The sequence below is a fragment of the Sebastes umbrosus genome, chromosome 14 (genome assembly GCF_015220745.1).
Source record: "Sebastes umbrosus isolate fSebUmb1 chromosome 14, fSebUmb1.pri, whole genome shotgun sequence".
Taxonomy (NCBI): domain Eukaryota; kingdom Metazoa; phylum Chordata; class Actinopteri; order Perciformes; family Sebastidae; genus Sebastes; species Sebastes umbrosus.
In genome coordinates this window covers 17,962,469-17,978,070 of record NC_051282.1, presented here as the reverse complement: position 1 = coordinate 17,978,070, position 15,602 = coordinate 17,962,469, and the positions used below count along the sequence as shown (strand labels likewise).

Genomic DNA, 15,602 nt, shown 5'->3' with positions numbered 1-15,602 from the left:
CTAGCCTTTGGTCCTTTCCTTCAAACACAGTGAGATGCCCTCAGCAGGTCTGTCATGTATACAGTGTGGTGAGAAAGCCCATTTTGTAGCTGTTAATTTGCATTGTACAAGAGTTGAATATGTGGAATAAATGTCTGCAGTAGTGTTGAAGTTGAGGCTCTGTCCATGTATCAGGTTCTACCTGGTATTTAAGGCTCTTTATCAAGGTGCATGCACTGATTCTAACACCTGTTAAATAGGAGTATTTGCTGCAGGACAGGACAGAAGATATGTCAGATGATTTCAAAATGATATGTGGTTAACGTGTATATTAGTATAAATTAGTCCAATACCAGAGCAGCAGTGTTCTTGATTTCTTTGTTGCTGTGTAGCAGGATCATAGGTGTATTATTGTCAACAGCTGGACTGTTGTGGTGCAGCCAGTGGTACTTTTTCATTTTTCACAAGTTGGATATACTTCTTTTTATACCTACATGGTCAAGACAACATAGGGTATTAGGAAACAATGTTAAGTGTAGAAGTTTGTTATGGTTCATCCCTTAGTCTGTGATCAGTGAGTTCTTATATAACAGATATGTAGATATGCTTTGTTGCATAGTGGAAATCTGGTCACACAGATCTGCATGGCATAATACATTTTTATACACTTTTTGACACATGCATCAATCTATTTCGGTCTTTAATAAAAGATCATATGAAAAATGGTTTATTCGATTATGAATTTGTTCTTTTGGTTTATACAAAATTAAATGCAAAGTTAACATACACAAAATGTACAAACACAAAATGAAAGATGGTAATCGTCTTAATACTTACTGTGATATATGCAAACCTAGAACTTTTAAAAGACAAAAGCTGACACTCTGGCTGACGGCCGTGTCTGGAAGGGAGCCCACAAATTGCAACATCTTATCTGAGATCTGCAAAAGCTCTCACGAGTCTCGCTGCCCGACGACCTATCCTAATCATAACCACTCGAGATGGATGTCTAACCTGAATCACGCGAGAGTTTACCCAGTTTGCTGGTTCCCTTCTAGCCACTACCGTGGCTGACTGCCCAAGGCTTCACCTTTCTTCATGAAGTTTAACTCACCAGCCAAGAAAAACACACCGATATATCACATATGAGAGGAGAGCAGTGTGCGTTTATCAAAAGGAAACCCACAGTATAAAGACATCTAAATGGAGGCAGCATGCAGAAACACTAATATACGGTGGCCATAGTGGCAAAGTGATGACATGTAGACAAGCAGATCTTCAGAGTTCTGATCAGCAAATCTGAGCCGAGGAAAAGTTTATATTCGACTGCCAGTCGTATGTTTGGCGAATGGCCTCAAACCTCTCGATGAGGGATCTGAACGAGGGCCGTTCCGCCGGTTCTGCATCCCAACACTGCTCCATTATCTTCCTCACCTGTTGGTAAAAACAAGTAAATGTGAAACTATCAGGCTACTCATAATGCCAATAAAATGTCAGTGGTGTTTAATGGGCATGTTACCTCATGCGGCCAGTCTTTGGGACGCGGCAACCGCAGCTGCTTGTCCAACAGTTTTATGAGATTCATCACAGTCATCTGTCCGTGAGTTCCCTGCATCATCTCAGAGAACTTCTACAAAAACACAAAAGAGTACATTGTGCATTTAACACAGGGACTCAAAATTGACTTGATTAGTCTAAATATATGAGGTTGTCATAAGAGGCCAGTGATGACGTACGGTTGGAGGGCTTTGGCGATGGTCGCAGCGGGTCAGGATCTCATACAACGTAACGCCAAACGACCAAATGTCAGAGGAGAAGGAAAATTTACTCTCCTTCAGGCACTCAATGGCATACCTGCACAATATGAACAAATACAGTTTAGTGGTCATTGAACAAAGCATTGAATAACACGGTTAAAGGGAAACTTTAGTATTTTTCATCCTGGACCATGTTTTTGTCGTAGGCGGCAGCTGCTCACAGGCTGCAACATGGTGCTATTGGGGCAAGCTGGCAACGTCATTTACGTCCACTAAAAGTGCTTGTTTTTTGCAATAACAGGCTCTGACTGTTGTTATTAGTGTCTGACATCATGGAAAGAGTCTCGCTCAAGGAGAGGTGTGAAATCTGTCGAGGTGACGTGTTGCCGTAAGACAACGGTGTAATAGTGGAATACATCCATGGTGGAAACGTGAGTGCCAGCTGGGCAGAGTTTGTTGTGTTGGAGTACAGAAAGTGTAGCTTAGTGTCATCTAAAAGATTTTCAATGTCATGGCTGAATATTTAGATGATTTCCACAATGAGGATGAAGTTTTTGAATTCAATGGTTGCCTGTATTTATTTGAGTTTACGGATATTCAGATTTCACAACGAGACTTATCCTTGAGCGGGACTTGGACACAATAACAAACAGACCGGATCAAGAGAAAGGTCAGAAAAATGTTCTATTTCTCTATCGGGTCCTTTCTATAATGTTGTCAGACACTTATAATAACAATCTGAGCCTGTCAGTGGCAAAACAAGCACTTTTAGTGGACGTAACGTTACATAAACGCTGCTCACTTGCCCTCACAGCTAGTCACTCAGACACAAAAACAAGGGAATAGGGTTCAGGTTGAAAAATACTGAAGTTACCCTTTAAGTGCTGCATGAACTCACCAGAACACTGGACTGTCCCCATCCTCACGGACACGGTAGTAGATCGAGCCTTCAGGGATGTACTTCGTCAGGCCAAAGTCTCCAATCTTTACCAAACCCTCATTTTCCACCAAGACATTACGGGCAGCTAGGTCTCGATGGATGTATCGCTTAGAGTGTAAGTACTCCATACCCTTAAAAAGAGAACAACAGAAATAAATGATGTGTAAAGAAACGCGGAGAACAGTAAAGAGTATAATGTTTTTCAAAAGGAAATGGTTGTCTTTTATAGTTTCCTAGTATGTAGTTTTTTAGCCATGTGTTTGTCTGTCGGTTGGTCATCAAAAACTTCAGCATGTTGACATTATTATACAGTATAGCCTCATAGAGCAGCTCGCATGGATCCCTTCTCCTCTAGTTTATGACTTTATAAACGTCACTATTTTTGTGGGCTTTATTTAGAATATTCTGTATGTTCTCTTCGGCCCAGATGTCAAGCAAACATCAGACTTCTGCAGAAGTCCAGGTCAGTCCTCTCCCACTCATTTTAACCTGTCGTTTACCTGTGTCCATCTCAACAAATGCTCGCACAGGCAGCCTGCGCTTTGGTTCGCTTGGAAACGGTCCAAGACACCTTACCGTCCGGTTGTTTTGGTCTGCACCAGAGTACGATTACTGCGTTCACAACCGCCCAAACGAAGCGCACCAGCGTTCAATTAAAACTGACTAAATGTTGGCTTGTGAAAGTGCCTTTAGTCTAGCTTAAAATCTTACACCTTTTATCAAACTTTACATCACAACATGTATTGTACTTTATAAAAAGCAAAGTGACAAATGACAAGTTTACAATATCAGGGCTGGCTGGAAATGTGATGCAAATGATGATGTCAATAAACAGCATGCTGGGTGATAATTTCTTGATTACTGAGAGAAAATACAGTCTAACATAATGCTCGTGCAGCTAAACTATGAATGAATTCATGACAATACACAGAAACATTAACGTCTAGTGTGATGGATTATCTACTAAAGGCAATTTCAAATGTATTGAAGTTTCTATATTGTACACAGCTTCTTCTGAAGGAAGGAGAACATAACCAGACACCTCTGCAGTTTTGCACCCAGCACCAGGAATCCTGTAAAACTACAAAACCACCTGAACTCACCTGACAGATCTGCTGAGCAAACATAAGGCACTGGGGCATTCCCAGTTTACGTTTGGGGAGGTACTCTCGCAGACTCCCCAGAGGAAGGTACTCCATTATCAGCTGCACCACTTGTCCTCCTGTCAACGCACAATGCAACAGTGTTTATCCTCCTGTTTCCATCACTTTTTCAATGGCAAGAATGACCTGCTGCCTGGTGCTCAGCATGCTGTGTGTTGAAAGCTCAAAATATTGAAAAGGGAAGCAGTGTCGCACTTCCAATAGATTTTCATTATATACAGACGAACAGCAGGGACCAAAAATCAATTAACCATCCACTGAGAGAGAGCACTGAGCAACCTTTGCACACGCAGACACTGTATGTTGAAGTATATATTTTGAGGACTCACCCAGTTCAGTACAACAGCCCTTGTACTTGACAATGTTGCTGTGATAAAGAGACTTCAGGATCTCGATCTCCTTCATCCAGCCCTCAGGAATATGACCGTTCTCTTGTTTCAGAGCCTTCCCTGCCACACGCTCTCCTGTCCCATCGTTGGCCGGGTCATACAGGTAGAGAGTCACCTCTCCAAAGTGACCCTGCAGACAGAACAACCACTGCTGGGTTACTCTCTAACATACAGGAAGAAGAAAACTACAGGTGATGTGGTGTCAGAACTCACCTCTCCTAAGAGACGCATCTTCCTCAGGTAGCGTTTGTGGAAGATGCTTGGGTCCGTGTCAGGGAGAGTTTCACTGGGGGAGATATCAGGATCTGAGAGCCGAAAAACAACAACACATTATCGAATGCACCGTTGAAAGAAAAACAAAGGTGATCAAGTAAAGACCCACTTTTGATCATGATTTCTGTGAGCTCTCTGAGCACGGTGCGGAATGAAGGCCTCTCCCGGGGCTCATAGGTCAAACACATGCTGATGAAGGTGACAAGTTCCTGGGATGACGGTTCAGCTAAACGGCCCTTCTGCTGATAGAAGCGCTCTTTCTGTTCGGGGGAGGAGAGGTTACGGTGTTACAATTACTATAAAAGGAGCAGGTGCAGCTTGTGGCTGTTGGACGAAAAATAAAATGGCCTACCTCGGACAACGTGCCGCTACTCATGGGAAGATCGCCATTGTTGCAGATTTCGAGCAGCGTGGCGCCAAAGCTCCACTGGTCAGCAGCAATGCCGATGGGTGCATCGCTGTCAACGCACTCAGGGGCGATCCACGGGATACGCTCAAGGCGCTCTAGCGATAATTAAAATGACAGAAGTTACATGAATCATGTTAGGGTGATCTCAAGCCAGAGGAAGAACTCCATAAAAACAACAGAATTTAGTTTTAGAAAATGTTCTACTTTTATATAAAATGAACTTAATTCAATAAAAATACCTAAAGAATAAGCAAAGTTGTGTATTAAATGACAGCAGCTACTTAATGATATCAGGTCTTTGATTATCTTGTCTTTCGGAGAGCCTTGATCACAGACTCCAGACAAAACCAACCATGGTGATGGGGAAAAAAAACACCTCTGAGCAGTTTGAGCTGGATTATTTCATTTCTGACAGCCTTAAATGACACATTGGGCCTCATGCAGCTACATTCTCTTACATTTTTTCTTATATTTTCTTAACCAACCAAATTTGCTCTTAACCAGGTGTGCTGAATGATAAATCCCACTAAGGATGCTCCGATCCTACTTTTTCAGTCCCGATAGCGATACCTGGGCTTTGGGTATGGCTGATACCGAGTACTGATCCGATACCAGTGTTTGAATAATAAGCTGTATGCCTCACTGTGTGGAGGTGACTGGGATCATTCTTCTATGTGTAAAGAAACATCAGGCTTGACTTCAATATTGTTTTCCTAACTTTGTAAAACAAAATGTAACAATTAAATACATGAATTTAGTAAATTATATATTATTAATAAAATAATAAACCTTTCACTAGCAACTTGGTAAAAAAATCTTCAAAATTAACAAGAACTACAATTCAAGTGTAAACCTTTTTAATGCAGCAACAGAGCGGTCAAAAATTAAACCGGAATTTAAATTCCAGAATATAATGTAAATAGTATATAAACATAGAATTGAATTGAACAGATCGGCCCATTGTCACCGATACTCGATCCAGCTATTTAAGTCAGCATCAGCCCGATATCCGATATCGGTATCGGTACATCCCTAAATCCCACTTGATCCGAAATGGGAGGCGTGTGGCCGAATGTTTGTTATAAGCATACTGTAGGTATGGCAGGTGTTGTGCTGTGTGCAGATACTCTGACACAATGGAGAGATAACACCAAAAAAATGGCTGAAAGAGGAACTTCAGCAGTAGTGAAATCGAGGTACTGTTAAATAAAGTAACCATGATTTTCCAGAGCGTCAGTACTGGTGTTACAGGAAAATCAGAAGCTGAATGCACACTTATCCAAGGGTTTTTATATTCTTAAAAGCAGGGTTGACGATGTTATCCAGAATACACTATTTGTTATATTGGTTGAAATGGTCTTCGTCGATCCTATCTTTAATTGGGATCAATGGACCAATAGTATTTCTTTAATAATTCAATCATTCTAATTACTCTAAAACATATATTAATCTAGATTTGATTAAATGATATTCATCGTTTTTTACGTTCCTCAAATTTAAAACTTGTGTTTCTTTGTTGGACGAACAATTTGTGGGCTGTGAAAACAAGATGTTTTTTCTTATCTTGGGAAGAGTGCTCTCGACCACGCGTACAATGTTCTCTTAGCTTAAAGAAGAGCAAAAACAAGAAAACATTGGTGAATCCCAGAAATCAATGGGTGCTAAGAAAATAAGAACAAATCGTGGATAAGAACAAAATAAGAGGTAATTTGTTCTTATATCGCTTCCTGCGTGAGGCCCAATAAGAGATAAGACTGCAAGACAACAGGAAATAAGTCACAGGAAATGGTCTGGTTTCCTAAATCTGATTAAAATGAGGCAGAACAGAAAACACACACACAACACTAAGACTTTATCATAAAGTGAGGTCAATAAAGAGTTTGAGTTTCTGGTCCTAACCTTCCCGGGAAAGGACACTCAGGGCGATTCCTGGGTCGCTCAGCTTCACAAACGGAGTAGTGCCGTGCTCCAGACCACGCCTCGCCACCAAGATGTTCTTGGCACAGACGTTTCCATGAACCAGCCGTTTGGTCTCCTACGATGATGGCAGGCACAAATGAACTTCGCTTGCAGCACTTATCGTAAAGTTTGGTCTGATAATGAGATTATTTCATTTCTTGCCGGCAGCTCAGACTCAAACTTGGCTGATTACTTCACTCTCAACTCACATTAATGACCACTTAGCTGTGTGGTTATGTAAGTGAATTGTATTAAAATATAATTTTGTGGCATAACAAAAAAAAAACAAAGTAGTGTTTGAACTTACAAGATAATTGAGGGCACTGGCAAGTTGTCTTGCAACAATGAATTTCCACTGAGGAGTCACTGACGCCTTTTCTTTGCGAAGGAAAACATCTAAAGGCCCAAATTCCACAAATTCTTCCACCATGATGTCTGTAAAGGTAGAAACAAGTATGAGAAGTCCAGTCTGTGGTAAAGCCAAGAGCAAAAATGTAAACAACATAGCATCCTCTTTAAAATAGAACAGGCAGAATGTGGTTTTGCATGTGCGTCACGGCTCACTTGGTACTATTTGATTATAAACACAGATCATCTGTGTGTGATGGGGAAGTAGCAAACGAGGAAGCCACACACCTAAAAGTAAAGTTGGTCAAAGTGAGCGGTGTTATTACTCTTACTTTCAGATCCTTTGACTGACATGCCATGTACGAACACCAGGTGACTGTGGGACACCTGGCTCATGAGGCTTGCAGTCTCCAAAAATCCCTAAAAGGAAAGTAAAGATCAAATACATGAAGAGTTAGGATGATACTAGATGTTAATATATACAGTACATGCTACCACGGTTATTCTCTTTGAGTGTTGGTTACCATTAAAGGGATAGTTTGGATGCTTTGAAGTGGGGTTGTTTGAGGTACTCAACTCAACTTTGTGTGATTCTTTGTGGAGAAACTCTTCAGATCTGTCAATCAACTAATCGTATTAGTCGACAAAATCGTATGAGAAACACCCAAACTATCCCTTTATGGCTATTAATGATCACAAGACTCACTATATCAATATCTTTATCGCTTTGATCCAGAATCTTGAGAACCACTTGGATCCCTTGGCGCTCAGCAGAGTTGTTGTTGAACTCGTCATCCTTTCTGTTTTCTCCTCCACCTTGCACCAGCAGACGTCCTGAGTAGATGTTAGTTCTGGTTCCGCGGCCCAGATGCAGTTCCTGCTCGTAAACACAACACCCACTGGTCAGTCATAGAGCTGAGAACAACAAAGCTAGTCAGGTGGAAATAAAGTGGGTCTCTTATCACCTGTACGATCTCCGTGTCCTTGATCTGGTGGAAGCGTAACTGGGTCATGTTCAGGGACGAGTTTTCAGTGGAAGCACCTTGCCTCATCACCACAAGGTTGGATAGCTCTACATCCCATAAACACACATATGTTAAGACTTAAATATTTTAAATACACGGGAGGATTGTGGTATAAAGCAGCAAAACATGTCTAGGATTGAAAACCCAATAAACTAGGGCTGTCAAAATGAACGCGATAATTTGTGTTAACACAAATTTGTTTTAACGCCACTAATTTCTTTAATGCATTAACAAAACTTGGGGTTTTTAGGGTTTTGAAGCTAGCGTTAAGATACTGGTATCATATGAAACTAGAAAACCATGTCATACTAGCTTGTCGTGAAGGAGGACAAATAACGCTCCAAAATTGCACCAAATTTTGGCGAGGAAAAACTGGCATGGTCATTTTCAAAGGGGTCCCTTAAAATAAAATGGGTTCAAAGGGTACCCACGAGTTTCCCCTTTACAGACATGCCCACTTTATGATAATCACATGCAGTTTGGAGCAAGTTATAGTCAAGTCAGCACACTGATACACTGACAGCTGTTGTTGCCTGTTGGGCTAGAGCCATGTTATAATTTGAGCATATCTATATGCTAAATGCAGTGCCTGTGAGGGTTTCTGGACAATATTTGTCATTGTTTTGTGTTGTTCATTGATTTCCAATAATAAATATATACAAACATTTGCATAAAGCAAGCTGATTTGTCCACTCCCATGTTGATAAGAGTATGAAATACTTGACAAATCTCCCTTTAAGGTACAATTTGAACGGATACAAATGTGCGATTAACTTGTGATTAATCGTGATTAACTATTTTAATCGACTGACAGCCCTACAATAAACACAAACCTGCTTGTTTTGGCAAACAGCATTTCCTGACGGTAAAGCTGTCTGAACCAGACTTCAGTATGAAGGTCTTGAGGCTTTCAGTGAGCTCCTTCATAGTGGAGAATTCTCGATCCCAGCCCTCCAGACAGAACATCAAACCCTTGAGCTGAATCCGAAACTGCTTGTGGCTCGGCTTTGATCCGTTCTGTGAGCATAAATACAAGTACATTTTCACCATCACTGCACTGCGATCATTTCCAGAGGAGTGTGGGCGTTGACTTACCTCACTTTTGCTCAGGACAGCTAGGATGATGCGGCGATAGTCGAGAGCACTCCAACGTACCAGGAAAGCTCCCTCCTCTGCTGCCTCCTTTTTCAGCTTCAGCAGCACAAAATCATCACTGGAAACACACCAGAATTTGTGATATAATTTCGCTATAGCCTGCTTGTGCCTGTGCATGCATGTGTAAGAGGAGAAAACTCACTGCATAGGTCCATGCAGTCCATTTGCTACACTCAGCACTACCCTTGGGGGAGCCACTTCATGACAAAGATAGTGGTGGGCGAATGCAGTCAGCCGGTTGTATCCATCGAGGAGGGAGATGAAGGAACGGGCCTCCTGGCTGGAGTTCATCTCAACCTCCTACATACACATACAGAAACACCACTAGCTTACAATCAGAGCTCCCACGTACAGACACATACAAATTCAAAACATAATAAAATGCCCCAAGCGTACCAAAACCCAAAGCTCTTATAGTCATATAGACTATATGAGGCACACTGCACAGTATATTCACTCTGATCAGGAGAATGACTAATATCAACTGGACTAATGCATCACTCACAAGCACATTTACCAATTAAATAAATGTACTGCAGCTTTTACATAACAGGGTAAACAAGTGCTCTCACCATGCAGTGATTGTCCAGAGTGCTAATGCACACTTTATCTCCAGTGATGGCTATGTGAGTTATTTCAGGGAAATCACAGAAGGACGTCCATTTGTCGGGAGTGTTCGCATTCGGTTCGCTGGACTGTTGTTTTGTTTTCTTCATGTAGTCGTTCCTGAGGTAAGTGTTTTCCTGCGCCTGGAGGTAAACAGACTGAATGAACAAAATGTCCACAATACACAAACAGAATTAGACCGTCACAAGCTTGATGTTTGTGTTTTGACAAACCTTCTGCACAGACACCTTCCTCCATTGAATCCCCTTGGTGCCAGACACCATTATCTCATGTGTGGCGGGGCCGATGAAGTTGTCCTTAGAGGCACCACCCTGCGCGTGGGCGTTGTTAGAGTAACCTCCATCCCCGTCCTCTCTCAGCTCCAGGTAGGGCACTGCGAAGGTCTCCGTTCCAAAACGCGGCACCAAGTGTTCGAGAGTAGAGATGTACTTGTACATGATCTCGTGGGCGCCCAGTCGCCCCTTATCCACAGTGTGCTGCTGGAAGGTCCGCACAAACTCTGCAAACACCCGCTTGATCCTGATTTTTGTCAGGAAGTTGTCTCTGGAAATGTGTTTGGCGAAAGACCTTGGAATGCATCGCAAGTAGCTGAAAAAAAAATAGATATCTTAATGATCCACGTTAATGCTCGATCCAGTGATTAAATTAGATAAGAAGCTTTGATGATCCGGAGGAGAAACTGGATTGTCACAGTAGCAGAAAATAGGATAGAAATAACAGTACAACAAACAACCTAATTATAATGAAACAAATACTGTACTTATCTATCATCAGAATATTAATATAGGCCATTTAACGTACTTGTTGACAAATTAACAGATTTAAAGGGATAGGTCGGGTGTTTTGAAGTGGGGTTGTATGAGGTACAGTACTAATCCATAGTCAGTGTATTACCTACAGTAGATAACGGTTGGCACGCCCCCAGTCTGGAGAAACAGACAGGAGTTGGTTGACGGTTGTGTCTAGAAGGTAACGCGCAAATTGCGAAACTCTCACGTTGGGCAGCGAGTATCGTGACAGTTTTTGGAAGTTTTCGCAATTTGCGGATTACCTTCTAGACACGACTGCAGACCAGCAACCCCGTGTTCTGCGATGTAAAATAACAGTTTTTTTCCAAAGGAGTCTGGTGGCTTTGGCGGGACCATAGAAAACAGCATCAGTTCCCTATCGGAAAGCTGTCTCCCAGCAAGATAAAGTGGTGAAACTATTCTAAATATAGCGTAGACTTAAACCGATATTGATCTTTTTAGGTGTCTAAAATACTTTTGCTGCTGCCCCCGTCCACAGCAGTACATTACTTTGCTCCTGTGCTGGTACTCCTGTCTGTTTCTCCAAACTGGAGGCGTACCGACCGTCATCTACTGTAGATTATATACTGACTATGAATAAGTACCTCATACAACCCCCCTTCAAAACACCCGAACGCTCCCTTTAAGTGCAGTTATTAACAATATTGTTACTATTTCACTCCTTCCAAAGTAATTACCTGACTTTTTCTGCAACATCTTGTAAGGTGCAGCCTGTTTGCATTGCCTGGTGTGAGAGCTGGAGTACAGCCATCCCCAAACTCTCATTTTTGAAGCGACTCATCTCCTCCTCTGACTTAACGTCTTCCATTTGGACTACTTCGTTCACAAATTCATATTTTGCCTTTTGGAGACACAAGAAGCAAAGAGGTTAAGTTCTTAATTATTGTGAACACAACATAATTAATACACAGTAAAAAAAAATATAATATAAACACCAACCTGGGAGAATAAGTACTCTAAGGATGTGATTTCAAGCAAAGGGGAACCCCCCGGACTTGATCCGGACCTGAGGGCATGGCGGGATACAGTTGGCTCTTTCTCATTTAATCCGTGCCAATTCCGAAAGTAAAACCTAGATACAAGGAAACCAGACAAACAATGTGAACATGCTCAGTGTGATTCATCTATATTCCTGTTATAAAAACCACAGACTAACCTCATGCAGTAGTGAAGTACGAGGCTGAAGTCCTCAGGACTGAAATCGTGGTTTGGACTGTACCAGCAACGTGATTGTGGATTGTACAGAGCAAACAACACATGGCACAGAGGAGTTATCCCTGGGGAATAACACACGGATGTTACACACAGCCAGCAGGCTAAAATACCAACACGAAAAGAAACCCCATACCGGTCATCTGTCTATGTGGTCACTCTCACCTACAGCCTCCGCAGCTGAGATGCACAGCCCCTCTGCTGTGACTCTTCCACTCGTGTGGGACAGATATCGTTCCCCTTCCTTAGACCAGAACAGGTAAACATGGATGCCCGGACCTTGAGGGGGCTCACACAGGCCCGGGGTCGCCCCTGACCTAAAACACTTGGCCAACCCACTTCTGGACATGGTGGGGAACGCCAAATCACTGACACACACACATAGAGAGAGAGAGACACCCATATCAATGTAAACAGTGGTGGAAAAAAGTACATTTACTCTAGTGCTGTAATTGGGTACAATTTCGAGGTTGTACTTTACTTGAGTATTTCCACTTTCTGCTAATTTATACTTCTACTTCACTACAATTCAGAGGGAAATAATGTACTTTTTACTCCACTATATTCATTTGACAGCTTTAGTTATTTTGCAAATTCAGATTAATAATCCAAAATATAATCAACAAATAAATTATGATGTAGCTTTATGGATAAAGACTTGACTGCTACCCAGCAACATGTAAGGGATAATGTACAGCGAGCGCCCGTGATTGACCAATAAGAAAAGAGTATTCAACACAGCCGTGTAATAAATACATATATACACATAGATACATAAATATATACACACCTACACACATACATATATATATATATATACATATATATATATGCATACAGTACATGTACAGTATATACATATAAACACACATACACATATCTATATAGACACATATACAAACATTATATCTATAGACACATATACAAACATTATATATTTATATATATATATGTATATATATATACAAACATTATATATTTATATATATATATATACATACATACATTTATATGCATATAAATGTGTGTATGTATATATGTATATATAGACACATATACAAACATTATATATATATACATATATAAATACATATATACATATATATATATATACATACAGTACAAGTATATACATATATACATATCTATGTTGACACATATACAACCATTATATATAAATACAAATTTATATACATATAAATGTGTGTATGTATATATGTATTTATATATATTTATATATATATATGTACACATATATAAACATATATAAATACATATATACATACACACATTTATATACACGCGCACACGCACACACGCTTTATAATGAGTAATTTTACTTTTTGTACTTTAAGTATATTTGATGGTGACACTTTTGTACTTTTACTTAAATACGATTTTGATAACAGGACTTTTACTTGTAACAAAGTATTTCTATTCTGTAGTATTACTACTTTTACTTCAGTATAATATATCTGAGTACTTCTTCCACAGTATTATTATGACTGTTACAGTGAATCAGCTGTTTCATTGGAAGAGGTCACGTACGCAATCTTACGTAAACACGAACGTAAGACCAGTTTTAAAGCGACACCTTGCACTTCTCTGTAATAATTTTCATTTTTACACAATGATTAGTTTTGAAGAACTAACTTATTGACAAATGACATGAAAAAATGTAGAAATAACTTAATAAAAATGACGTCAGGTAAGCAGATCGATATGTCAGAGGGCCTTCCGGGAATTATTCCTCATCTAACTAGTTAACATTACACAATACTCTTTATATTCCCATTTAACTTGTCTTTATATATATTAATGTATAATAAACTGCGTCACCGAGCGGCCCGTGAACGCGTCATCACACATTCTGTACCCGAAAATATGAGAAATAAAACATGTAAACATTATTTTATCTACTGAACTTAACAACGAGTGACTAATAAGTCTCTTACCATTGAACGGAGAGCTTCTGACGGTGTTACACAACAACCTCACACGGAGAGATGACCTGACACATTATGGCTTTATTATATCTACTGAGCGTGTTTCTTCTTCTTCTTCTTCTTCTCCTTCTTCTTCTTCTTCTTCTTCGTGTTCTCTGAGGTTCTGGTGAAGCGAGCGACGAGACAAACCGCTGGTTCCTGAAACCAACATGGCCACGCCCTCCGAGCTGGCACGCACGGCGTACACATACACACACAAGAACTGACCTTTCAAAATAAAACGTCAAGAATAGTGTGGTTTTGTAATTTGTTGAGAAACCCACTACAGTAATCTCTGAGTAGCCAGTAGTTGTATCTTCATCATTATTATTTTTATTATTATAATCATTTATTTATTTTTTATATTTATATATATATATATATAAAATAACAAATATATGTGGAAATATAAAGACAAATAACAAAATATTAAACAATATTTATAAGCATTTCCATTTATTTTCACATGTTTTTTTTTCATTTTATATATATGTATATATATATATTTCCACATATATTTGTTATTTTATTTAATTGTCTTTATATTTCTACATTTATTTATTTATTCTTTTATTTACTCCTCTTTATATTTGTGTGTGTATGTATGTGTATATATACGTGTATGTGTATATGTATTTGTGTGTGTATATAGGTATGTATATGTGTATGCGTATGTATGTGTATGTATGCATGTATGTACAGTATATGTATTTATTTAATTCTGCAATATTTTCCCTTTGCATTAATAATACATAAAAAAAACATTGATACATTTATAAAGATGTTATTGATTAAATTACTCACCATACACAAGAATGAGTGAAAATGATCTAGAGGGAGCCATTCTGCATAATGATAACTTTTACTTTTGATTTAAGTATTCTAAGAATTTAAACAGGACTTTTACTTGTGGATCATTTTTACATCTTGGTATTGCTACTTTTAATTGAGTGAGATATCTCCGTACTTATTTGAGTATTGTAGGGCACTTGTAATGTGACCACAACAGACCGTTTTTCATTCATTTTGACTTGATGAAAATCACAGATGTGTTGCATAATATCACCAAGGAGACAGGGGGATTGCATCACGCATGAAACCAGCATCATGTAGTTGTCTTTGTGTTCACAACCTTAAGTTTCACTTTGACTTTTCATTGTTACTTTAAGCCAAAACACAATCTCCTCCCACCCCCCTTCAGTTACACCTGTGCTTACCCTGCAATAACAATATACAACGTTAATCAAGCTGATGTCCTGACATGTTTGAAAGTATAGAATGAGTCTATATATACACTGGACTTTTATTATCATTCACCAACAGTCAAATTAAAAACCCTCCTCAAACGCACCTGTAGTAAACAGGTTCATCCAGTTTTCATGTTGTGGTGTGGGTCTACTGTTCATCACTAGATGTCAGGATTTTATCATTTCAACTGGCCACTTCTCTTCATGAGTATTTGTTGTTTGATGTCAGGTGTTGTCTAATACTGCACTGTCATGCCTCCACCTCAATTCAGTAGCTACTTCAGGACATCGCAGCCACCTTTGTCTGTGTCATTTCAATTTCATA

The 15,602-nt window shown here is 39.7% G+C and overlaps 1 protein-coding gene across 1 annotated transcript; it reads right to left on the bottom strand.

Moving 5' to 3' along the window:
• Positions 1-662: 662 nt before the first annotated feature.
• LOC119501700 (non-receptor tyrosine-protein kinase TYK2-like) lies at positions 663-14,196 on the bottom strand. The gene is made up of 24 exons (XM_037792269.1): positions 14,001-14,196; positions 12,211-12,413; positions 11,990-12,110; positions 11,773-11,905; positions 11,511-11,674; positions 10,237-10,612; positions 9,970-10,146; positions 9,540-9,697; positions 9,338-9,455; positions 9,076-9,259; positions 8,183-8,289; positions 7,924-8,094; positions 7,550-7,637; positions 7,177-7,304; positions 6,810-6,945; positions 4,854-5,005; positions 4,611-4,761; positions 4,442-4,533; positions 4,169-4,358; positions 3,780-3,898; positions 2,635-2,807; positions 1,716-1,833; positions 1,499-1,609; positions 663-1,413 (listed from the first exon to the last, which is right to left on the bottom strand). Exons 2-24 carry the CDS (start codon positions 12,392-12,394, stop codon positions 1,270-1,272), a joined length of 3,495 nt encoding a protein of 1,164 aa, XP_037648197.1. The 5' UTR covers positions 12,395-12,413; positions 14,001-14,196; the 3' UTR covers positions 663-1,269.
• Between the last annotated feature and the right edge of the window lie 1,406 nt (positions 14,197-15,602).